Source organism: Pleurodeles waltl, chromosome 4_1 (assembly GCF_031143425.1).
Source record: "Pleurodeles waltl isolate 20211129_DDA chromosome 4_1, aPleWal1.hap1.20221129, whole genome shotgun sequence".
Lineage (NCBI taxonomy): Eukaryota > Metazoa > Chordata > Amphibia > Caudata > Salamandridae > Pleurodeles > Pleurodeles waltl.
Genome location: NC_090442.1, coordinates 113,604,279 through 113,630,394, shown reverse-complemented (window position 1 = coordinate 113,630,394; position 26,116 = coordinate 113,604,279). Strand labels below are relative to the sequence as shown.

Sequence of the window (26,116 nt, the reverse complement as noted above, 5' to 3'; positions counted from 1 at the left end):
TAGAAAAATCTTGCCAGGTATCCTACTAGCGATCAGAACTCCTGCTAGGGGATGCAGAATCTCCCTTGCGCTCCCCAGCTTTTCATCTTGGACCCGCACATGAGAAAAAAAGTCCGCCACTCACCAATTGGTGGAATTCGGCTGTAACTTTGTTTTACAAAAGGATCAATGAGTCATCAAAATTCCACAAGCTGAACGGAATGTTTTATTCATCCTTAATCAAAATTACTCCTATATACAGGACATAATGAATTGGTCACATAAATCCTATCATAATAATGGCAGTGGTGGCCATCACTAATATGCCTATGTGGCATACAGATGGAACATTGATAAGATGCCATAATTATTAATTAAACATAAGTATAGCAATGTAATAATTTCATGGCATTATGTAAATGACATGGAGATGTGATCAGCACAGAATATCATCCTCAATAGATTATAATAGCCCATTTCTGCTAAAGCTTGTACATTTAGTAAACATAATTTAGCACTGCGTCTGCAAGCCTTTAAAACGGTTAGTACATTCATGGTGTGTTTTGTGTCATGCAAGAACGCATGTAAAACCTTAGTAAAGAAGGTTTGCATTTATTAGAGCATGCAAGGCACTCTTACCTCTGCTTCTGGCCAAGACACTATATTATCAAATCGCTTGTAACAAGCATTCTTATACTGCACCCATCCATGATCACAAGCGCCTCGAGCACAGAGACAGGTTTCTTTTGCATTTATTCCTGAAATTAGTGTCAGCTTAGACACGTTCTGACAGTTACCTAGTAAATTAAAAAAAATAAAGCAGAGATCTTACAGGAGGGTCTTACATTATAGAACAACATTATTCATTGAATGTACTCATCCAATAATAGGAAAATATGAAATACCCACCCAAGTCTCTTAATTACATCCACATTTTGTTGCACCCTATCCACTTAAAACACATATTCAGCCCTCATCCACACTTCATAATATAAACAATTCACATTTAGTGAAATATGTTAAAACCAATGCAATGGTTTGCAATCTTGCAAGTCTTCCTGATGGCATTAAAAAATGGCCCATTTGGTCAGCAAGTACTTTTGTATTTGTTTAGAAAATTACTTCTCTCTCCACAAACAGCAAACTTTGAAATTAGCCTGTTGGACTTTTTTTGCTTATGCAGGGTCATCCCCAATCTTTTTGCTACCTGCCTCCTATTTTGTCTGACCTGTTGCTGTTGGCTTTTGAACTCTGAGCACTTGACCACTGCTAACCAGTGCTAAAGTGCGTATGCTCTCTGTATAAATTGTATGTAATTGGTTTATCCATGATTGGCATATTTGATTTACTAGTAAGTCCCTAGTAAAGAGCACTAGAGGTGCCAGGGCCTGTAAATCAAATGCTACTAGTGGGCTTGCAGCACTGGTTGTGCCACCCACATAAGTAGCTCTGTAATCATGTCTCAGACCTGCCATTGCAGTGTCTGTGTGTGCCGTTTTAACTGTAAATTCGACTTGGCAAGTATACCCACTTGCCAGGCCTAAACCTTCCCTTTTCTTACATGTAAGGCACCCCTAAGGTAGGCCCTAGGTAGCCCCAAGGGCAGGGTGCAGTGTATGGTTAAGGTAGGACATATAGTAATGTGGTTTATATATCCTGACAGTGAAATATTGCTAAATTCGTTTTTCACTGTTGCAAGGCCTGTCCCTCTCATAGGTTAACATGGGGCTACCTTTAAATCTGATTAAAGTGTAGATTCCCTTTGGGAGCGGATGGACATGTGGAGTTTGGGGTCTCTGAGCTCACAATTTAAAAATACGTCTTTTAGTCAAGTTGATTTTGAGATTTTAGAAAGTGAGCATTTTCTTGCTCATACCTTTTCTGTGACTCTGGCTGTTTGTGGATTCCCTGTCTGGGTCAGTTTGATAGTTGGGCTGGTTGCACCTCACACTAAACAGTGACACAGAAGGAGCTGGGGAGTAGTCTGCATTTCCTGATGAGCCATCTGTGCTAGGAGTGAGGAGAGGAGTGGTCACTTACACCTGAAAGGGCTCTGCCTGCCCTCACACAATGCAGTCTCCAGCCCCCTGGTGAGTGTCTGGGGCCTGGCCTGGGCAAGGCAGGATTTCACATTCAGAAGAAACTTTACTTTGAAGTAGGCCTACTTCAAAGGGGAAATTGGGTATAAGAAGGGTACCCAAAACCACAGACTTTAGAAACACTTCTGGAACCAAGAGGAACCTCTGCCTGGAGAAGAGCTGAGTAGCTGAGGAAGAAGAGCTGCCCTGCCTGTGACTGGGCTTTGTGGAGCTATCCTGCAGTTGCTGCTTCTGCCAGAGTAAGAGGGCAAAGACTGGACTTTGTGTGCCCTCCATCTTGAGAAGAAATCTCCAAGGGCTTGAGCTAGAGCTTGCCTCCTGTTGTTTGAAGTCTCAGGGACAGCAAAGACTTCTCTCTGCCAGCACCTGGAGTCTCTGGAGAGACTCCTGCTCTTCCCTGTGGTGCCCATCCAGTTCCTGGGACCCAGAAAGGAGAAGCTGGCAGCCTAAAGACAAGAAAATCCACGCACAGAGCACTGTGCAGGGAAAAGATTGACGCAACTCTGATCTGTGGCTGAAAAAAGGACGCACCGCCGGCTCCGCAGCTGAGAAAACGATGCTTGCAGGAAAGGCGTCCGAAGAATCAAGGCATGGAGCAGGAGAAACAACGCGCAGCTTCGCTGACGGAGGCTGGGAGATCACAACCTGCACTGCGGGGATTTCGGATCATCGTACGGCTGGATTTCCGACTCACATACCGCCGTGAGGAGTTATTTTTGAGGCACACCCGCCCGTGAGGAGTTATTTTTGACGCACACCCGCCCGTGCGGTGTTATTTTTGACACGCACCAGGTACATTTTCATGCTAGCAGCGCTAGTGTGTGTTTAAAACTACTTAAAGACTCTTTTCGCATTTGTATTGATAACTTGACTTGTGTATGGTGGATTTTTGTTGTTTTGGTCTTGTTTTGTTTAGATAAATATTTCCTATTGTTTCTAAACTGGTGTTGTGTCATTTTGAAGGGTTTTCATTAAGTTACTGTGTGTGTTGGTACAAATACTTTACACCTAGCACTCTGAAGTTAAGCCTACTGCTCTGCCAAGCTACCAAGGGGGTAAGTAGGGGTTAGCTGAGGGAATTCTCTTTTACCCTGACTAGAGTGAGGGTCCTTGCTTGAACAGGGGTAACCTGTCTGTCAACCAAAGACCCCATTTCTAACAGAGCCCTACATAATGTTAAACGAAAGAGGTTATTATTGACTCAACGGATAGACAACGAGCTGGAATGTCAGCCCTATACTTTTTATGCTTTGAAGTTTATGTTGTATTGCATTATGTTAGTAGCAAGATTAGTTTCATTATGTCATGTGATGGACACTATCCAACTAAACTAATAATCCACTTTCTCAAAACTAGGCGCATGATACATTGATGGAATGGAAAGTTGAAAGGATTTATAGATGGATAAAGAGATGGATGAGTAAATGACCTACACAACAGATGATTAAAAGGTTAAAGGAACTCTTCTAGGTTAAATCAAGCTACACTAACATGAAGTCACTGGAAATTTGATTCAAAGTGAGAGCAAGGGGTTTTCATTTTCTAGTGATTCCTTTCAGAATGATTGTCATGGAGCAACCAATTTATAGTATGGACAATGTTGGAAATGACCCTTTTTTGCAGGGTCATCCCTGAACTTTCTGCCTCCTACCTCCTATTTGTTCTGACCAGTTTTTGTTGGCTTTAGGACTCTGGACACTTTACCACTGCTAACCAGTGCTGTGAGAAGGTAGCCTCTTTCTAGCCTTGTTACCCCCACTTTTGGCCTGTTTGTGAGTGTATGTCAGGGTGTTTGTCACTGTTTTCACTGTCTCACTGGGATCCTGATAGCCAGGCCTCAGTGCTCATAGTGAAAACACTATGTTTTCAGTATGTTTGTTATGTGTCACTGGGATCCTGCTGGTCAGGACCCCAGTGCTCATAGGTTTGTGGCCTATATGTATGTGTCACTGGGACCCTGTCACACAGGGCCCCAGTGCTCATAGGTGTGCATGTATGTGTTCCCTGTGTGGTGCCTAACTGTCTCACTGAGGCTCTGCTAACCAGAACCTCAGTGGTTATGCTCTCTCATTACTTTTAAATTGTCACTAACAGGCTAGTGACCAATTTTACCAATTCACATTGGCTTACTGGAACACCCTTATAATTCCCTAGTATATGGTACTAAGGTACCCAGGGTATTGGGGTTCCAGGAGATCCCTATGGGCTGCAGCATTTCTTTTGCCACCCATAGGGAGCTCTGACAATTCTTACACAGGCCTGCCACTGCAGCCTGAGTGAAATAACGTCCACGTTATTTCACAGCCATTTTACACTGCACTTAAGTAACTTATAAGTCACCTATATGTCTAACCTTTACCTGGTAAAGGTTAGGTGCAAAGTTACTTAGTGTGAGGGCACCCTGGCACTAGCCAAGGTGCCCCCACATTGTTCAGAGCCAATTCCCTGAACTTTGTGAGTGCGGGGACACCATTACACGCGTGCACTACATATAGGTCACTACCTATATGTAGCTTCACCATGGTAACTCTGAATATGGCCATGTAACATGTCTATGATCATGGAATTGCCCCCTCTATACCATCCTGGCATAGTTGGCACAATCCCATGATCCCAGTGGTCTCTAGCACAGACCCTGGTACTGCCAAACTGCCCTTCCTGGGGTTTCACTGCAGCTGCTGCTGCTGCCAACCCCTCAGACAGGCAGCTGCCCTCCTGGGGTCCAGCCAGGCCTGGCCCAGGATGGCAGAACAAAGAACTTCCTCTGAGAGAGGGTGTGACACCCTCTCCCTTTGGAAAATGGTGTGAAGGCAGGGGAGGAGTAGCCTCCCCCAGCCTCTGGAAATGCTTTGTTGGGCACAGATGTGCCCAATTCTGCATAAGCCAGTCTACACCGGTTCAGGGACCCCTTAGCCCCTGCTCTGGCGCGAAACTGGACAAAGGAAAGGGGAGTGACCACTCCCCTGACCTGCACCTCCCCTGGGAGGTGTCCAGAGCTCCTCCAGTGTGCTCCAGACCTCTGCCATCTTGGAAACAGAGGTGCTGCTGGCACACTGGACTGCTCTGAGTGGCCAGTGCCACCAGGTGACGTCAGAGACTCCTGCTGATAGGCTCCTTCAGGTGTTAGTAGCCTTTCCTCTCTCCTAGGTAGCCAAACCCTCTTTTCTGGCTATTTAGGGTCTCTGTCTCTGGGGAAACTTTAGATAACGAATGCATGAGCTCAGCCGAGTTCCTCTGCATCTCTCTCTTCACCTTCTGATAAGGAATCGACCGCTGACCACGCTGGAAGCCTGCAAACCTGCAACATAGTAGCAAAGACGACTACTGCAACTCTGTAACGCTGATCCTGCCGCCTTCTCGACTGTTTTCCTGCTTGTGCATGCTGTGGGGGTAGCCTGCCTCCTCTCTGCACCAGAAGCTCCGAAGAAATCTCCCGTGGGTCGACGGAATCTTCCCCCTGCAACCGCAGGCACCAAAAAGCTGCATTATCGGTCCCTTGGGTCTCCTCTCAGCACGACGAGCGAGGTCCCTTGAATCCAGCGACGCTGTCCAAGTGACCCCCACAGTCCAGTGACTCTTCAGCCCAAGTTTGGTGGAGGTAAGTCCTTGCCTCACCTCGCTGGGCTGCATTGCTGGGAACCGCGACTTTGCAGCTACTCCGGCCCCTGTGCACTTCCGGCGGAAATCCTTCATGCACAGCCAAGCCTGGGTCCACGGCACTCTAACCTGCATTGCACGACTTTCTAAGTTGGTCTCCGGCGACGTGGGACTCCTTTGTGCAACTTCGGCGAGCACCGTTTCACGCATCCTCGTAGTGCCTGTTTCTGGCACTTCTCCGGGTGCTACCTGCTTCAGTGAGGGCTCTTTGTCTTGCTCGACGTCCCCTCTCTCTGCAGGTCCAATTTGCGACCTCCTGGTCCCTCCTGGGCCCCAGCAGCGTCCACAAATGCCAAACGCACGATTTTCGTGTAGCAAGGCTTGTTGGCGTCCTTCCGGCGGGAAAACACTTCTGCACGACTCTCCAAGGCAAGAGGAATCTGTCCACCAAAGGGGAAGTCTCTAGCCCTTTTCGTTCCTGCAGAAACCTCAGCTTCTTCTGTCCAGTCGAAGCTTCTTTGCACCCGCAGCTGGCATTTCCTGGGCATCTGCCCATCTCCGACTTGCTTGTGACTTTTGGACTTGGTCCCCTTGTTCCACAGGTACCCTAGATTGGAAATCCACAGTTGTTGCATTGCTGGTTTGTGTCTTTCCTGCATTATTCCTCTAACACGACTCTTTTGTCCTTAGGGGAACTTTAGTGCACTTTGCACTCACTTTTCAGGGTCTTGGCGAGGGTTATTTTGCTAACTCTCACTATTTTCTAATAGTCCCAGCGACCCTCTACAAGGTCACATAGGTTTGGGGTCCATTCGTGGTTCACATTCCACTTCTGGAGTATACGGTTTGTGTTGCCCCTATCCCTATGTTTCCCCATTGCATCCTATTGTAACTATACATTGTTTGCACTGTTTTCTAAGACTATACTGCATATTTTTGCTATTGTGTATATATATCTTGTGTATATTTCCTATCCTCTCACTGAGGGTACACTCTAAGATACTTTGGCATATTGTCATAAAAATAAAGTACCTTTATTTTTAGTATAACTGTGTATTGTGTTTTCTTATGATATTGTGCATATGACACTAAGTGGTACTGTAGTAGCTTCACACGTCTCCTAGTTCAGCCTAAGCTGCTCTGCTAAGCTACCATTATCTATCAGCCTAAGCTGCTAGACACCCTATACACTAATAAGGGATAACTGGGCCTGGTGCAAGGTGCAAGTACCCCTTGGTACTCACTACAAGCCAGTCCAGCCTCCTACAAGTGCTAAAGTGTATATGCTCTCTGTGTAAATTGTATTGTTGATGGGCTTACCCATGATTGGCAAATTTGATTTACTAGTAAGGGCCAAATGCAGCAAAGTTCAGATTTGCGACTCGCAAATTGCGAGTCAGAGCGTCTCGCAATTTGCGAGTCGCAAATCCAAATGTAGGGCAGTGTCCTTGACACTAATTGCGACTCGCAAGGGGGTCGCAAATGCCCACCTTATGAATATTCATGAGGTAGGTCGCAATTTGTGACCCCCTTGGGAATGGCGGCCTTCACAGTGATGGTGGCCTGCTGGAGACAGCAGACCACCATGTCTGTGACTGCTTTTCAATAAAGCAGTTTTTTTTTTTGTAATGCAGACCATTTTCCTTAAAGGAAAATGAGATGCATTACAAAAACAAAAAATGAAACGGACCACTGCCTGCTCTGAAAAATGTTTTCTGTAGCATTCACAAAGGGGAAGGGGTCCCAGGGAGACCCCTTCCAGTTTGCAAATGTGTTACCACCAGTGTGTTGGAGACTGCATTCACTGTCACAAAGCAGTCCCACATCGCACTGCGAGTCGCAATTAGGAAGGGAACACCCCTTCCTAAAAGCAAGTCGCAAACCTGTTTTGTGATTTGATAACAATATTGCTGAATCACAAAACGGGGAGGTGCAAAAAGCTATGTACATGTGCCCCTTAGTCCCTAGTAAAGTGCAATATAGGTGCCCTGGGCTTATAAATCAAATGCTACTAGTGGGCCTGCAAAACTGGTTGTGCCACCCACATGAGTAGCCCAATAAACATGTCTCAGACCTGCCACTGCAGTGCCTGTGTGTGCAGTTTTAATTTGCCAATTCGACTTGGCAAGAGTACCCACTTGCCTGGCCTAAACCTTCCCTTTTCATACATGTAAGGCACCCCTCCGGTAGGCCCTAGGTAGCCTGATGGGCAGGGTGCAGAGTATGTTAAAGGTGAGACAAGTACTGATGTGTTACATGTCCTAACAGTGAAATTCCGCTAAATTCAGTATTCACTGTTGCAAGGCCTATCTTTCTCTTAGGGTAACATGGGGGCTGCCTTTAAATATTATTAAGGTGCAGATTCCCATTGAGAGCAGATATAAATATGGACTTTGGGGTCTCTGAACTCACAATTTAAAAATACATATTTTAATGAAGTTGCTTTTAGATTGTTAGTTTGAAAATGCCACTTTTAGAAAGTAGGCATTTTCCTGCTTAAACCATTCTGTGACTGAAAAGTGCTATAAAGTGTCTTAAGTCTTTTAAAAGCAAACAAAGTCTCTTTCAAGCACAAAGTACCTGGTTCGCGTGAAAAACCTCTGCAAAGAACTTCAGAGGAGGAGAAGCATGGAAACAAAATGGTGTGCATTGAATTCTTGGGCCGCACACAACGATGCGTCATTTAGTTTTCACGCTGGGACGGCTGTGTGTCGATTTCCGGTGCTCGGTCGTGGATCATCTTCAGGTTGTAGGGTTTTCAGACACCCCGGGGACGCGGTGTGGATTTCCTGCGCAGGCAGGATGAAGTCACAGGAGCCGCGTCAATCCAGTGAGCGTTGCGTCAAATTTTCTACCGCACGGCAGGCGCCTCTTTGGAAGTCGGGCTGTGTCGTTCTGGGTCGGTTGTGCATCGATCCAGTGGGCCGTGCGCCGAATTTCCGGTCGCTATGCTAGCGCTGCATCGATCTTCTCTTTGTGAAGTCGGGCTGCATTGTTCCGATTCGGTGAAATTTTCACTGCGGTGCAGGCTGTGCGTCATTTCTGGCAGGCTGTGCGTCGAATTTCGCCACACAAGGAGTCCTTCTTGAAGAGATGAAGTCTTTTTGGTCCTGAGACTTTAGGGAACAGAAGGAGCGCTCTATCCAAGCCCTTGGAGAGCACTTCCTCACCTCAGCCAGAGAGCAGCAAGGCAGCAGGGCAACAGTAAGGCAGCAGTCCTTCACAGAAAGCAGTCAGGTGAGTCCTTTGGGCAGCTAGGCAGTTCTTGGAAGGATGCAGGTTTTGGTTACAAGTTTCTTCTCCAGGAAGTGTCTGAGTTGGTAGGGGCAGAGGCCCTGTTTATATACCCAAATGTGCCTTCACAGAGACTTCAAAGAGTGACTTAGAAGTGCACTAGGTCCCCTTTCAGTTCAATCCTGTCTGTCATTGTCCCAGTAGGGGGGGTGGCAGTCCTTTGTGAGAGAGCAGGCCCTCTACCCTCCCAGCCCAGGAAGACCCATTCAAAATGCAGATGTATGCAAGTGAGGCTGAGTACCCTGTGTTTGGGGTGTGTCTGAGTGAATGCACAAAGAGCTGTCAACTAAACCCAGCCAAATGTGGATTATAAGGCACAGAAAGATTTAAGTGCAGAGAAATGCGCACTTTCTAATCCATCTTCACCAGTCAGCAGGATTTTATATCACAATTCTGGCCATACTAAATATGACCTTCCTACCTGTTAGAGAACGGTTCTGACCATCAGGACTGCCCTGATTTTTCGATTTTTGACCACCTGGTTTTTGACTGTTTACTGTGAGGAAGCCTCCTAAGAGGTGACTCCCGCACAATAAACACATGGTAAAATGGACAGCACGTGTTTACCGCTGGTGTCGTCGTGCTAAGGAAAGGCTGCTGTGGCGCAGCCAGGCAGGAGGCCCCGGGCAGGTTACATGTGATCATGTGTGCGCATGGATGTGCACCATGTGAGGGCTGTGGGAGGAGGATTCCTAGTGTGCGCAGCCCTAGAACTGCGCTTAGGTAGTCCTGGTGCAGGAGGAACTATGCAGAGTGGGTGGTGACCTGGAGTAGGTCTCATGAGAGGGGTGTATACATGTGAGGGAGAGTCAGTGTGCTTACTGTCTTTTCACTGTAGGGACACCCAGTTCAATGCCAATGTCAGGGTGCTTAAGATATTTGCATTGGGGGGATACTCCATTGAATGTCAATGGGAAAGGAGGGCCTAGGGTGCAACTCCAGTTCTCTGGGGTCCACCGAGACCAGAGTCACACCAAAGTATACTGTAACCTGTAAGAAAAGAATGATGCAGTAGGTTACAAGTGCATAGTTGTACAACTTACGGGTCATCCAGGGATGTCATCCTTCTCTGCCTCAGCTCAGGATTAGGGCCAATTACTGCTCTGTCCAGTTGCTGGAGCAGGGCCTAACATCAATCAGCCAGCTGTCATTCCGTGCCAGGACCCGGCTGGAGAAGCCCTGGGAGGAATGTCAGGTAGGAGGGGCTGAGACTTTCAGAGCACATGTGGCAACTAACTCCTGGAGGATGCCATCTTGAGCTATCCCAGAAGACTGTGCAAGAAGGAGGGGATGGGAGCAAGGAAGTGATGTGGCACATCTGGATAGGCCAGAGGGGCAGACCTGCTGGACACTTCCGCCCCCACTTAAAAGGTCCTGCACAGGGGAGAGCTCTCTCTCTTGGCTGTGCTTCACTGCTGGACACTGGGACTGCAGACGGGCCTCATGGACAACTGGAAGGAAGAACCTCCTGACTGCCCTTGGGGCAGGGACTCTGCCCCTGAAGGATCCCAGGCCAGCGAGGAGAATGCCAGGGCCAGGCAAGCTGGCCCCCTTAGCCCCCAAGAGGACTAGTTGGGGGAAGAACTGGGCTAGCGCAAGGAGAGCGCGCAGCCCAGAAGGAAAAGAGGGAACCCAGAGGAAAGGTTGGCGCAGGAGTCAGTGGAACTGGCTCCCTGATGATCTGGGACCCTTCCAGGCCAGGAGGCCTAAGGAGAGTGCTCCTGGTGGCAAGGGCTTGTCCCCGGGAGCGGAACGACACAAGAATGAAGAAAATCGGCCCTTGGGGGCCCGAGATATCACAGGACAAAGAATGGTGACCTTTGACCTTTGAGAAAGCAGCTACGAAGCGCGTGGAGCTCGGCAGCTGCTTGCGACTGTGCCCCCAGGGTGGGCCAGGGCATGGGGGCTGCCCAGGAGAAAGAGGAGCAAGGGGGGTGCCATCGCACTCCCCCTAGCAGAAGAGAAAGGGACCCCGGACCCCATCCCGGGGCCCCGTGAAGCCTGGTCCTGTGTTGGATGTTGAAACGGGGGGCGCCGTCGCGCATCCCCTGCCGCTGTGGAAAGGGGACCCCGGACCCCATCCCGGGGCCCCCAGCGGCGAAGACCAGCCGGGGAGCGCCGTCGTGCTCCCTGTGATCAAAGGAGTAATGGGGGGGCGCCGTCGCGCACCCCCCAGCAGAAGAGAAGTCGGGGAGCGCCGTCGCGCTCCCCGTGAAGATGGCTAAAAAGGGGGCCCTGGACCCCATCCCGGGGCCCCGAGAAGAGGCAGGAGTGGGGGTGCGCCGTCGCGCACCCCCAGCCGAAGAGAAGTCGGGGAACGCCGTCGCGCTCCCCGTGAATGTGGCCATCGGGGGGCCCCGAACAGAGGAGGACTCCGGGGAGCGCCGTCGCGATCCCCGTTACAAGGAGGAGGGGCCCCGGACCCCATCCCGGGGCCCCGACGACGCGAGGAGGAAGGGGGAGTGCCGCTGGAGCGGGCAGACTCAAAGTCAGCTGGCCGGTTCCCGCGGCAGCACCCGGAGGTGCTGGCTGTGCGGGGAGCCGGTGGGAGCGGCCAGGGGTGGGCTCCCTGAGCCGCCCTCCAACGAGTGATCCGCTTTTTGATGCAGGGGGTGTCCGGGTGGGACCGGCACCCCCAAAATCAAAAGGAAAAGCAGAAAAGAAAAGGAATCGCGGCTCTCCCCTCGCAGCGGGAGAGCCGCTAATCATTTATGCAGCCGCCCCAGCATGCTTTGCAGGGCAAGGGCTGCTTATTGAGCCCCTAAAACGCCTGTGGTGGTCCCAGGGAGATGGAGGCCACCAACAACGTAGAACTGTGAGACAGGGGGAGCTGCAGGAGCAGCCCGCCTCCCCACAACATATGTTGGTGTCCCCACCCTAGTTAGGGTGGGACACCTGAGAGATAACCCCTCAAGGGTAGGATGGACTTTTGAAGCACAAGCTTCAGTGAACTTTTGTTCCTGGTTGTGCAAGGATGCCTACCATAGTTGTAGGTTGGTATGCCCCCATGTATTCTATTGTTAATTCATGGTTAAGTAGGAGTAATCTAAAAGTAATCTAAAAGTAATTCTGATGGTTATAATGCTAGAATTTGGTCTCTTATGTTTCCTGACTATGCTAATTTGAATAATGATACTGACAGTCATTTCTTAGCAAGATGAAAGTATTTAATTGCAACTGTAGGTGGCATCATTGCACTGTAGTGTTGAATACTGTCAAAATGTTCAAATGTCGCAAGGGGGGCCCTGGGATTGTTTTGCCATGTGTATTGTTGGATTATATTTTTCCTTAAGCAAACCTGAAAGATTACCTACTGTTGGTCCAGAGTGATTTTTATCACTTTGTATATATTTGTAGATTGTTGCATAGTATTGAGTAGTGTGTGTGAATAATAAATGTACTTTTACTTTATCAAAAGAAAAAGCACAGACTGGACATTCATGTATTAAGAGTCATGCTTGCGTGCTTGTGAATTGGGATTACTAGCCCACACCACCTCCCTTGAGTAAGCCTTGGACTGCTCTGCAACACTACCCTATGAGAGTCAAGCGCTACAATTGGGTGTTGGTTCCCAGTGGCGGTCGTGTGCGGACTCGTTACTTGTGCAGGCCACACAACTAATGACCCACCTTCCAACACTACCCCTTTCAGATCAGCAGCTACCACTCAAACAATGTATGAGGGCAGCTCCAATGTTAGCCTTCGAAGGGGGCAGGCCTCACAGCATTGTAAAAACGAATTTAGGAGTTTTACATTACCAGGATATGTAAACTACACAGATGCATGTCCTGCCTTTTGCCTACAGCGCACCCTGCCCTATGGTTTACCGAGGGCATACCTTAGGGGTTTCATATGTAGAAAAACTGGAGTTTTAAGCTTGGCAAGTACTTTTAAATGCCAAGTCGATTTGGCAGTGAAACTGCACACACAGGCCTTACAATGGCAGTCCTGAGACAAGGTTAAGGGGCTACTTAAGTGGGTGGCACAATCAGTGCTGCAGGCCCACTAGTAGCATTTCATCTACAGGCCCTGGGCAGACATAGTGCACTCTACTAGGGACTTATAAGTACATTAAAAAGTCCAATTGGGTAAGATCCAAGGTTACCTTGTTTAAAGGGAGAGATCATTTGCATTTAACCACTGGTTAGCAGTGGTAAAGTGTGCAGAGTCTAATAACCAGCAAAAACAGTATCCAAAAAGTGGAGGGAGGAAGGCAAAAATTTAGGGATGACCACCCTAAGGCTGTCAGGTCTAAGAACTACTATGCAGAAATGGGCATAACAACAGTTAGAAAACAGTGCAATTAGTGAAAATCACAATAGCTAGAAATGGGCCTGGGGGAGTGCAAACTATATACTAAGAAAGTGGAATGCGAATGTCGGCCTCCCACCTAGGCATGTGTAGTGTGTAGAGGGGAGCTGGGAGTACTTAGAAAGCCCCAAGGTAAGTACCAGAACCCACCCCAGTGACCGGAAAAGCAGGAGTGAATCACAGTAAGTTTTCTAGAACACACAGAAAGAAGAACAGAAAAATATTGCAAAACCCAAAAGCGACTGCAAGACACCAACAATGGATTCCTGGAGTAGAGGACCTGTGAAAAGAGGGGACCAAGTCCAAGAAACACAGGAGAGTCTAGGAAGGGCAGGAGCCCCAACCCACTAGGAGTGAGATGCAAGAAGTGAACCACTGGTGAGGATGAAGAGTCAGCACTGCACCCAAGAAGACGGAGTCTGGTTCCTGGAGGGTGCAGGTGATGTCCCACACCGGATGGAGGATTTCACTCAGGTTTGCATTGTCGGAGTCCACCAACAAACCTTGGCCAACGCAAAGCTTGCGGTTAGTGGAAAATGATGCTGCTGGGGGCCAGGAAGGACCAGGTCGATTCTATTCAAGAGGGGGAGTCAGAGGAGGCCCTCAGCAGTACAGGGAGCACACCGAAGAACAGACAGTGCACACAGGAGTTCCACAGGTCGGGACAAAGAAGTTGCAAAAGAGGCCTATGCAACACTACGACAAAGGCTCCCTAACTGCCTGGGAACCACTCAGGAAACTATGGCCCATATTTATACTTTTTGACGCACAACTGCGCCAACGCAGTTGTGCGTACATTTTTTTACAGCTGGCTAACGCCATTCCAAAGCGCCATGCGGGCGCCGTATTTATTGAATGACGTTAGCCGGCGCTGCGGACTGGTGTGCGTAAATAAAAATTACTCGCACCAGGCGTAAAAATTTTGGCCTCAACCCGATTTGCACCATTTTTTTCGACGCCCAACCCCCATTGGAATGACTCCTGTCTTAGCAAAGACAGGAGTCATGCCCCATCGCCCAATGGCCATGCCCAGGGGACTTATGTCCCCTGGGCATGGTCATTGGGCATAGTGGCATGTAGGGGGGCACAAATCAGGCCCCCCTATGCCACAAAAAAAATACGGAAAAAAATACCTACCTGCACTTACCTTTCTTTCCCTGGGATGGGTCCCTCCATCCTTGGGTGTCCTCCTGGGGTGGGCAAGGGTGGCAGGGGGTGCTCATGAGGGCATGGGAGGGCACCTCTGGGCTCCTTCCGAGCCCACAGGTCCCTTAACGCCTGCCCTGACCCAGGCATTAAAAAGCGGCGCCCATCAGGCTGGGCGCCGTTTTTTAAGGCCTGCCCCCTCCTGTGCGTCAAAATGACGTCACAGTGTAAATAAGGCGCACAGGCCTTAAAGTCATTTTTTAGAAGGGAACGCCTACCTTGCATATGATTAATGCAAGGCAGGTTCCCCCTTTTAAAAAATGGCGCACATGGTGGACCTTTGACGCCCGCTGCGTCGGACTTCAAAGTATAAATATGGGGCAGTGTTTGCGCCGAATGTGCGTCAAAAATTTTGACGCACATTCGGCGCAGAGTATAAATATGGCCCTATGTGTCACAGGTTGGAGTGCTGGGGCCGGAGCTTCCAGATGCATGAAAAACGTGGAGAAAGGATGCCAACAAGCCTTGGCAGCTGCAAATGACGCAGAGTACAGAGGTACTGTCCTGTGTGGGGAGGCAAGGTCTTACCTCCACCATAGTTGGGCAGCTGGAAGAGAGGACCATTAAGACCACTTCAGTCCACCACCCGTGATGCAGGATCAGCAGGAGACGGGATCCACGCAGCCAGTCGCCATCGCAGTTGGTGCCTGCAGAAGCAGGGGAGTGACTCCTTCACCCCAAGAGAGATTCCTTCTTCCTTCTGATGCAGGCTGTCGTCAGAGGATGCACAACCAGGAAACTGTTGCAGTTGCTGGTGGGAGCCAGAGATGCAATGTTGCAGGAGGCATCTTGCTTCTTTCTTGCAGCTTGTAGGGTCTTGAAGAGTCCAGAAGCAGTTTCTTCGATGAGAAGTCAAAGTGGAGAGTGCATAGGATTCCTGCTGGAGTATTGCAATCTGAATCTGGGAACCACCCAAAGGAGAGACCCTAAATAGCTCTAAAAGGGGGATTGGTCACATAACTAGGTAAGCACCTATCATGGGAGGGCTCTGACGTCACCTGCTGGGACTGGGGGTCCATGCACTGTGTGTAGATTGGTTTATGCAAGGAGGGCACCAAATGTGGACTTCAAAGCATTGACAGTGGGTTGGGGAGGCTACCTATTTCCAAAGGGAGAGGGTGTAGCACCCCTCTCCAAAAGGAAATCCTTTGCTCTGCCTTCTTGGACTTGAGCTTCTCAAGCAACAAGAGGGCAGAAACCTGTCTGGGAGGTGGCAGCAGCTTTGGCTGCCGGGAGACTCTCAGAAGGCTGAAATGGCAATACTGGGGGTCCTCTAAGGAGCCTCAAGAGTGTATGAAATCATACAAACAATGCTTGCAAAAGCCTTGGGGAATGATTCCAACATGTTTGATTATGTAGCTGGACATAGGTAGTCACCTATGTCCAGGACACGTGCAAAATGTTGTCCCTGCACTCACAAAGTCCAGGAAAATGGACCTCGAGTTTGTGGGGGCACCTCTGCTAATGCAGTGGTGCCCTTACACACAGGTACTTTGCACCCTGCTCTCTGGGATGGAAGACCTGTCATAGGGGTGACTTATAAGTGACCTGGTGTAGTGAGAAAGAGTACTTGCACCTTTTCACTCAGGCTGCAATGGCAGTCCTGCAGAAGCTTTTGCATTGGCTCGCTATGGGTAGCAAAATATATGCTTTAGCCCATGGGGATCCCCTGGAATCCCAATGCACTGGGTACCTAGGTACCATGTACTAGGGAATTATAAGGGGGCACCAGTATGCCAATTGTCGGAGAAATACAGACTTTTGGCAGAGACACCATAATCACTGGAGTCCTCATTAGCAGGAACCCAGTGTACACAGTAAAGCACACTGACATCAGACAGAAAAAGGGGGTAACCATGCAAAGAAAAGAGGTACTTTCCTACACTCAGTCAGCACCTACACTTTCTGCTAAGATTCCTGCCCTGCCAAGTGGTGCCCTATCTAGTCCCTGGGCCCTTGAAAGGTGAAGTTGCCAGAGTAAGAGCTGAAAATCCACACACACAATGCCATGCCGGGTCATTTTTGACCCACCATTTGCAACGCTGCTGATACATGACGTGGTGCCGGCTTGGTGGCTAAAATAGCCGCTCCACCTGCATCACGGCTGGGAGATCAATACATCGCGGCTCGAGAAACGACACGCAACACCCGCTTGCGGCTGCTGATAATGAAGCAAGCCCAACTCAGCACGATTTCGAACACCATGCAACAGGATTATCCAAGCCTCGTCCCTGGGCGTCAAAGTCAACCCAGGATTTGAGTGCCCCATCCTGAAATTGACTCACCGCTCTCTTGCGAGGGAGAAAAACAACGCATCGCTGAACCGACCGGAGAAGAAACAACACACGGCCTCCCTTGTGAGGAAAGAATCAACATATTGCTACCTTTTTCGACGCATGCTCGCCTGTGCCGCTTTATTTTTGACGCTTACCAGGTACTTTGTGCAAAATCAATGTTTTCATTGTTTTCGATGAAGTAGGACTCTTAGGCCCTCCTTACAACACTGGCGGTCGGTGAAAAAGTACACAGAAGTCAAAGGACTCACCTCTGAAGATTCATGGAACAACCACACCGCCATGGAGCCCGAACTGCATGTGTTCTCCATGCTGGTCTACCTCCTCCTACACCAGGAATACCAATGCCGGCGACGACGACCACGGTGAGTACTGCCGCCTAGAACACAGGGGAGGGGGAGGAAAAAGAGAGTGACACACACAAAACACCCCCACCCCCAACAACATACACACAAACAGATGCAACAACATTACACATTCACCCCGTACCCCTCAGGAATAATGGAAGGACAAAAGGAAGTGATTGAAGTGAGTGTATTTAGATAAAATACGAGAAACGTCCTCAAAAATCAATTCAGTATTTACATAGGTACATATGGAGGGACACTGCCCAGTCCAGAATGTCTGTGGGCCACAGGGCCACATCACATAGGCCAAGGTCCCACCTTACTCCTGCATCAAAATGGAGAGAACACTGCAGGGGCATCAGGTCGAAAGTACACAGGCACCCTAAGGGGATAGGGAGTAGGGGGGCACCTCAGCCAGAAGACAGTACAATACCACTGGTCCTGGAGGGGTCTACATGCCCTGTGCGATGTCCTGGGGAGTGCAAGGCCACAGTCTCTCAAGTGGGTGGGCTGACCACAGCTTGGTCCTGGGGAGTGCAAGGCCCCAGTCTCTCAAGTGGGTGGGTTGCCCATTGCTTGGTCCTGGGAGTGTAAGGCCACAGTCTCTCAAGTGGGTGGTCTGCCCACTGCTTGGTCCTGGGGAGTGCAAGACCACAGTCTCTAAAATGGATGGCTTCACCACTGGTTCTGGAGGAGGCCTTGTGCCCAGTGTGCTTCATCCTGGCAAGGATGGGGTGAGTGGATGCCTTCTTCCACTGGTTCTGGATGGGCCTTGTGCCCAGTGTGCTTCATCCTGGCAAGGAGGGGGTGAGTGAATGCCTTCTTCCACTGGTTATGGAGGGGGCAACATGCCCTGTGATGCAGATCTTGGTGAGTCCAAGGTCACAGTCACTCACCTGGGTGTTACACCCACATGGTTTGCAGTGGTCAGGATGCATTACAGTCCATGGAGGCAGGAATAACACTGCCCGCCGGCAGCGACGGCTGCTCAGTGGCAGCAGTGCCAGCGCTGGTGTAGGCCCTGCCAATGGTGGGGAGAGGCTCCAGCCCTTCCCCTGCAGCCTCGGATGGCTGCCCACTGGGGCTGCTGCTGGCGGCGGTGCAGGTGGCAGTGCTGCTGGCGGTGCTGGTGGCGGTGCTGCTGGCAGTGATGCTGCTGGCGGTGATGCTGCTGGCGGTGCAGGCTGTGGTGGGGTGAGGCTCCAGCTCTTCCCCTGCAGCCTCGGATGGCTGAAGCGCCACGGTTGCTGTTGGTGGTTCAGATTCAGTCCCAGCACCAGGCCTCCTGTCCTTCCTGCCTACAGGCTCTTTGCTCTTGCCCTTGCCATGTGGTGGTGCCTCCTTGCCCTTGCCATGTGGTGGTGCATCCTTCCCCTTGGCAGCTGGTGGTACATCCTCCCCCTTGGCAGCTGGTGGTACATCCTTGCCCTTCCTCTTGGCAGCTGGTGCAGGCACACTGGCAGTGCTGATGGGTGTTACCTTGGAGCCTCTCACACCTGCAGTAGCTGTCGAAACTGCTGTGGCCGTGGAATGGGTGGCGGAGGTGCTAGCCTGGGTTCTGCCCACCCGGGCTCGCTGTGAAGGACGGGGGGGAGAGGTAGGGAAGAGGTCAACGGCGGAGAGGAAAAGCTTTTTAGGGACACTGGGGTGGGAAGAGGGTGAAGGTTTGGGTGTGGAGGAAGAGGAAGCGGTTGTTGGAGGTGTCTGTCTGCTGTGCTTGGGTTCAGGTGCATGGGCTGGATGCTGTTGTGAGGTGGATGGCTGTTGTGTGTCTGAGTGCTTGCGTTTGTGTACTCTGGGAGGAAGGGGAACAGACACACTGGGAGAGGACATTGGGGAAGTGTGCATGGATGTGGGAATGGTTACTGTCAGTGAGGGGCGTGTAGTGATAGGTGTGTTGGTGGTAGTGGATGAGGATGTAGTGCATGCAGTTGTGAGTGGAGATGCTACTGGGAAGGAGGTGGACGACGAGGATGAGGGGGACACAGTGGAAGCAGTGGATGTTGGTGTGTCTGCATCTGGATGGTGTTTGTGTGAGTGCCTGTGGGATGATGTGTGGTGCTTGTGTTTGCATGAGCCACTCCTGTGTGTTGTCTTGGGTGCACACTGGTCTGAATGTGTGCTTGGGATAGGTTGAGGTTCAGGGGAACGGGTCTGGGCAGAGGAAGTTGGAGGGGGGAGGCTAGAGACAGGAACAATGGCTGCCATCAGGGAGGAGGCCAGAGCCTGGATTGATCTCTGTTGGGCCGCCATGCCAGAGTGAATGGCCTCCAGGAATTAATTGGTTTGTTGCAAATGCCCTACCAGCCCCTGGATGGCATTCACTATGGTTGACTGCCCAACAGAGATGGATCGCAGGAGGTCAATAGCCTCCTCACACAGGGTAGCAGGGCTAACTAGGACAGGGCCTGAGGTGCCTGGGGCGAAGGAGATGCCTATCCTCCTGGGTGAGCGGGCACGGGAAACTCGCTGACGGGCTGCTGGGAGGGAGGTGCTGGTATGGGGGTGGTGGCTGTACCTGTAGTTGGGATGGACACAGAGGTGTCCGCCACCACTATGGAGCTTCCATCGGAGGAGGTATCACTTTCTGAACTGTCCCCTCCTGTCTCCGTCGTGGTGCTCCCCTCGCCCTACGTCCCACTGGTGCCCTCCCCATCAGTGGATTCAGCCTCCATGGCCATGTGGGATGCAGCTCCCTCCATCGACGGTGCCTCTGCTTCTCCGCCAGATGTTGCTAATGCACATAAGGACAGGATGACAAAACAAAAGGAGAGGGAATAGACAGAGGATACACTTGGTCAATGGCAGCAACAACACCACCGTTGGCGTACACAACACACTCACACACAGGGAACATCCCTACGCACTAGGCAAAGCACTACCAGTCACAATGCTAGTCACCAGGCCATGGACAGGAATACCTAACCCCAATTGCAGCATACCTGAGCCCCACAGAGCCCTGCCCAGTAGTGGATGCCCACTAGCTTGGTTGGAGTTGGAGTCCACCAGCCCCTGCCCAACATGGAACCTACCCTGCAATGTCCGGCCTGGCCTAGGGGCACCAACAGACCCACATCCCCCACCCGGAGACCACCCCACCATGCGCAAGTAGTATATTGGGGCCCTGTGCTCTCCCCCATGTGGCTGCTGTGATGCCCTCAAGCGCCCATCCATCTCTGGATAGGCCACCGCCAGTATGCGGGCCATCAGGGGGGTCAGGGTTCGATGGGCACACCTTCCTCGTTGGGAGGCCATCCCCAGCTGGGCCTCCACCGTCTTCCATGCCCAGCATCTCAGGTCATCCCACCTTTTGCGACAGTGGGTGCTCCGCCTGCCGTAGACCCCCAGGGTCTGCTCATCCTTGGCGATGGCACGCCATATACCCTTTTACTGATGGGGGCTGACCTACCGAGGAAATACACATAGAAAAAAGGTATCAGTCTTACCGTCCGGCCTGTTACACTAATGACCCACCATATACCTCCCATCCCCTTACTCACATACATTGCCCACGATATATGCAGCACGCTGCCCAGGACCCCTCAACCACCCCCTCCTTACACAAGGCCCTCTCATACAGCACTCGATGCATTCATGCCCCATGCATCATACTCACAGTGTACTCACCTGTTGGTCTGGAGGCCCATACAGCATTCGGTACTGGGGTAGGACCCCATCCACCAGACTCTCCAACTCCGCAGTGGTGAAAGCAGCAGCCCTTTCCCCAGTGACTCGAGCCATGGTCAGTACCAGGCACAGGTCACAGCAGCACTTACAGTGTAGGTCCTCTCCTGTTGAACGTCAGGTAGCAAGTGTGAGAACAGATAGAAAATGACAGTCATGCCTGCGTCGGTGCAAACCTTCACCACCGGCGTACATCTCCATTGGCTACTGTAACCCATAGGGCCCAATGACAATCAATGAGGATTTGCATGGCGGTCCTGCAACGGCGCACAACGTCAACGGCATTACCTCATTTCCACATGTCCATCCACATAGGACAGGCGGGTGCCATTTCAGGGGGGGCAGGCCATGGCACCTAACTGCGTCACTGCACACATAGGCACCATTTTGCCTCATACAACAACATCCTGTTTCTGTCACAACATGCAATGCACTGTACAATTTGTAAATGTTGAGTACTGACCAGATGCTCATCGTTTTATCCCCTAGATTACAACCGCTGTGGATGAATAGGAGATGGAGACATCCCCCCATGTACAGGCCCCTGGTGGACTTGGCAACAATGGAGGACAGGCACATTATCCTCACCTACAGACTTGATAGGGCCACAATCCAAGATCTGTGCACCCAATTGGAGCCAGACCTAATCTCTGCTATCTGTCACCCCACTGGGATCCCCCCTCTTGTGCAAGTCCTATCAGTGCTCCATTTTTTGACAAGTGACAGTGGGCTTGGCAGCAGGAATGTCTCAGCCAATGTTCTTAACAGTGCTGACCAGAGTGTTGTCTGCCCTGATGAAACACATGCGCAGATACATTGTTTTCCCCCATGTGGAGGATTTGCCCACAGTGAAAGCTGATTTCTATGCAATGGGACATATCCCGAACATTAATGGGGCTATTGATGGTACACATATTGCCTTTGCATTTCCCCCCCCCCCGGGAAAAATGAACAGGTATTCAGAAATCGAAAGAGCTTTCACTCCATGAATGTGCAGATAGTGTGCCTGGCAGACCAGTAAATCTCCCATGACAATACCAAGTATACTGGGTCTGTGCATAATGCCTTTAGCCTGAGGAATAGCAGCATCCCATATGTGATTGCTCAACACCAGAGGCACAGGGTGTGGCTAATAGGTGAGCCCATGGTCCCCACCCAGTATCTGCTGGTGTATGGGTATGGTGTTGGCCCGAAGGGTTAGTGTATGGCTAACAGGTATCCCTCGGTATTTGCAGGTGACTCTGGTTACCCCAACCTGTCATGGCTACTGACCCCAGCGAGGAATCCCAGGACAGGGCAGAGAAACATTACAATGAGGCACATGGGCGAACAAGAAGAATTACAGAGCGAACCTTTGGCCTCCTGAAGGCCAGGTTTTGGTGCCACAATCTAACAGGTGGCTCCCTGTGCTACTCACCCAAGAAGGTGTGCCGGATCATCATGGCATGTTGCATGTTGCACAATATTGCCTTACGTCGCCAGGTGCCTTTTCTGCAGGAGGATGAGGCTGGAGAAGGGCATGTGGCAGCAGTGGAGCCTGTGGACAGTGACGAAGATGAGGCAGAGGATGAGGATGTGGACAATAGAACAGCAATCATTCAACAGTACTTCCAGTGGCACACAGGTAAGACACTGTAACTTCACCTTCCATTGCAGTATTGTATTGTAAATGTTCACTGGCTGGCTGATATTCCCACTACTTTGGCCACTTACTGTACCCTTTGACATGCCTATTTACAGATATCTGTGCCCCACTCTGGCTCCTGGTGTATTGACTGTAGCAAACTACAGGTCATACATATGTATACATTGCAGTACAGTTGAATTGCAAAGTTTACAGATTGTTAAACAAATACAGTGTTCAATCACTTGACAGACTCAATGCATTGTACAAGGGGGCATAGGAAGGAGAGCAATGGCAGTTCAAGGTGGACAGGGTGACAGAGTGGGATACAAGGGTGACAATCAGGAGAGTCTAATTTTCTGGCGGGGGTCTTGGCAATGTTCTCTGGCTTCTGCCTGGATTGCAAGGACCGTTTGCGGGGTGGTTCTCCTTCTGCAGGTGGGGAGTGCTGGTGGCCTGTAGTTCCTGTGGCTCCTGGGGGGGGAGGACTGGATGTTGCTGGCACCTCCTCTCCGGTGACGTTGAGTGGGGGACCTGTGGGATGTAAATGCAGTGTTATAGTTCCTGTGTGTGCCATCTTGTGCATGGGTGTGTTTCCCTGTTAGGTTGTGATTGCCCTGGCAGCTTAGGCTTGTGTGAGTGGTGATTTGGTTGGCTAGGTGATTGTCTCAGGTGTGCATGCTTTCGTGATGGGTTTCCATGCAGGTGTGTGATGGGTGTCCATGCCTTGGTGTTGCATGCAGGGTTTGGTATTGGGAGAGGTGGGTTGTGATAGTGGAGTGTGTGGGAGATGATGGAGTGATGGGAGTGAGGTTAAGGGTGGGGGTATGTGATGGCATTCAGGTAGGGTGGGTGATAGTAATAGAGATTTGACTTACCAGATTCCAGTCCTCCTGCTACATCTGCCAGGTCCTCAGGATGCAGTATTTTCTAGACTTGCTCCTCCCATGTTGTAAGTTGTGGGGGAAGAGATAGGGATCCACCGCCAGTCCTCTGTAGAGCTACCTGGTGCCTTGCAACCACGGAATGTACCTTCCCCCATAGGTCGCTCCACCTCTTCCTGATGTCATCCCTTGTTCTGGGGTGCTGTCCCACAGCACTGACCCTGTCCACGATTCTCTTCCATAGCTCCATCTTCCTAGCAATGGATGTCTGCTGCACCTCTGATCCCAATAGCTGTGGCTCTACCCGGATGATTTCCTCCACCATGACCCTCCTCTGAGAACCTGGGGTGTCTTTGTGGTGCTATGGGTGTAGTCTGAGTGGTGTGTGTGAGGGTGTGTGGGTTGATGTGTTGGGGTGTGTGCTGTGAGGTGCGTGGATGGTGTATGGGTGATGGTGGTATGTGGTTCTGGTTGTGTGGGTGCTCTTGCTGTGTCTCTTTCTAGTGGCAATTTGTATTAGTTGTAAAGGGATGTGGGTAATGTGGGTGTGTGTTTTATAGTGGTGTGGGTGTGTGGGTCTGGTGTGTGTATGGGTGTCAGGTTTGTGTTATTTGAATTGTCGAATGTAGTGTTGTTTTGTATGTGTATGTGTATTTTGAGCGCAGCGGTATGTACCGCCAATGGTTCACCGTTGTTGAATGTCCGCTGTGGTGATTTGTGGGTCATATTGCTGTGGGCATAGTTCTGCTGGTGTAACGGTGTGGGTTTTGGTACGGCCAGTTTAACACTGGCCACTTATGTGTGTGGCTGTATAGTGACGGTTTGCTATGTGTGTGTCATAATAATGTGGCAGCGGTATGTTGGCAGCACTCAACATGGCGGTAAGCAGGAGTTACCACCAATGTCATATGGAGGGCCTTATTCTTTTGACAATTCATATTTGAACTTGTGTATGTTGGATTTTTGTCATGTTGGTCTTGTTTGATTTAGATATATATTGCTTATTTTTCTAAACTGGTGTGGTTTTCACTATATTACTGTGTGTGTTGGTACAAATACTTTAAACATTGCTTCTGAAGTTAAGCCTGCCTGCTTGTGCCCAGCTACCAAGGGGGTGAGCGGGGATTAACTGAGTGTGATTCTGCTTTACCCTGACTAGGGTGAGGGTCCTTGCTTGGTCAGGGGGTACCCTGACTGCCAACCAAAGGAAAGGCCCCATTTTTAACAGACAAAATATTTCTACAGGGCATATGAGTCTGCAGGATCACAAGAGGGGCCCGGGGGGGGAGCACGGTGTTCAGGATAGTGGCTGGTTGGCCTCAGGACTAGTCTGGCTTACATGTGGCAGACCTGGCAACCTGCAAAACTATTTTGCAGTGTGAGGAGGGGGCGGTGCCTTGGCTGGGAAGGGACCTCATACCTACAACTACCTAAGAAGCACTGGGCTATCCACAAAGCCCCTCATGACCTCTTCACACTAAAAAAGGGTCACTGAGTCTGTCACTGATGCCCTTGGGTGTTCTGACACCCCTTTTTGGGCATCGGATGCTTACAGCCACCAAAATAGAGTTGGAACCCCGCTCTGAGCAGTACTTTCCAGCTGTCTTTCCTGCCCCCATGTGTATTCAGCTCCTGTCATAAGGACTCTCGCATAGCAACAAGGCTGCTGGATTTGGGGCATCAGCACCTCTGTGCTGTAGACGACTGAGTCACTCCCTTACCAGTTCACAGCTGTCGGCCCACCCTCCTGGCTCACCTCAACAAAACCCAACTGGTAATGATGATTTGTGACAGCCTTGCATGGAACTCTGAAGACCCCTCAGGGAAATTTTGGTGTAAACAAGCCTTACCCTTTTCTCTCCACATACAAGACTCATACACACACATAGGCAAGTAAAGAGATGGAAATGGTTTTCAATACATTTATTAAAAAGATTGCAATCTATGGTAAAGTGCATGAACTGAAATGATTAGGATAATGAAGAAAAAAAAATACAATTCTTACCTAAAAGCCTAATCATTTGCCACTAAGCGAGAGCATGGCAACATAAGCCAAATCTGTCCATACAGTGTCCATGAGAAGCATACCCCACCCCTGTTACCTTGGTACAAGGACAGGCCACCAGTCTCCAGATCAGGATCCATGGAGACACAAAAGCTCAGGTGTGCTGAAACCCAGCATGCAGCATGGATCAATCAACCATGGGATTTGTAAAGCACAGCTTATCACCCCGGAGAGTATCCAGGTGCAGGATGGAAATTCTGTCTGGAACCCCCCTCTAATGCCCTTGTCCTACAAGATGTTTTTATAGGAGACATGTTTATGTTCATGTTCAGAAGACTGGCGTGAATATGCACCTAAGCACTGGACTGTTAATGCAATCTTGGAGCCGCTGATAGAAAATATTATACTGTGTGTCTCGCATTCCGCTCTTTTGATTCCGAAGAAAAGAACATGTAAAGTATGTCATCCATAACGCAGATAATGAGGCTTTCGCAGAATACCGGCTGATAATGAAATTAAAACAATACCACTAAAGGTGTTGGAAAAATAAAATGAATAAAAACAACAAAGCATGATAACTGGGTAAATGGGCACAGACCGCAAGCCTAAGCTAAGCTACCACTGTGCCAAAGTGACTAACTAAAATGGACCCACAACACTTAAGGCGACGGTGAATGGAAACAAAATCAGTTGACACACAGTGGCTTCGTGTGAGTTGGCAGGTCAGGTGAGCGAAGTTGCAAACGTTTTGCAATTTTATTTTAACTATTGGAGATTTGGAGGGTAACAACA

The 26,116-nt window shown here is 50.1% G+C and overlaps 1 protein-coding gene across 2 annotated transcripts in view; it reads right to left on the bottom strand.

Moving 5' to 3' along the window:
- The window catches only part of LOC138287441 (C-type lectin galactose-binding isoform-like), a 115,990-nt gene that overhangs the window by 56,541 nt on the left and 33,333 nt on the right, over positions 1-26,116 (bottom strand). For both annotated transcript variants that reach the window (XM_069227865.1, XM_069227864.1), the window contains exon 3: positions 619-776. In XM_069227865.1, coding sequence (XP_069083966.1) covers positions 619-776 — 158 coding nt within the window. The remainder of the gene's footprint in view (positions 1-618; positions 777-26,116) is intronic.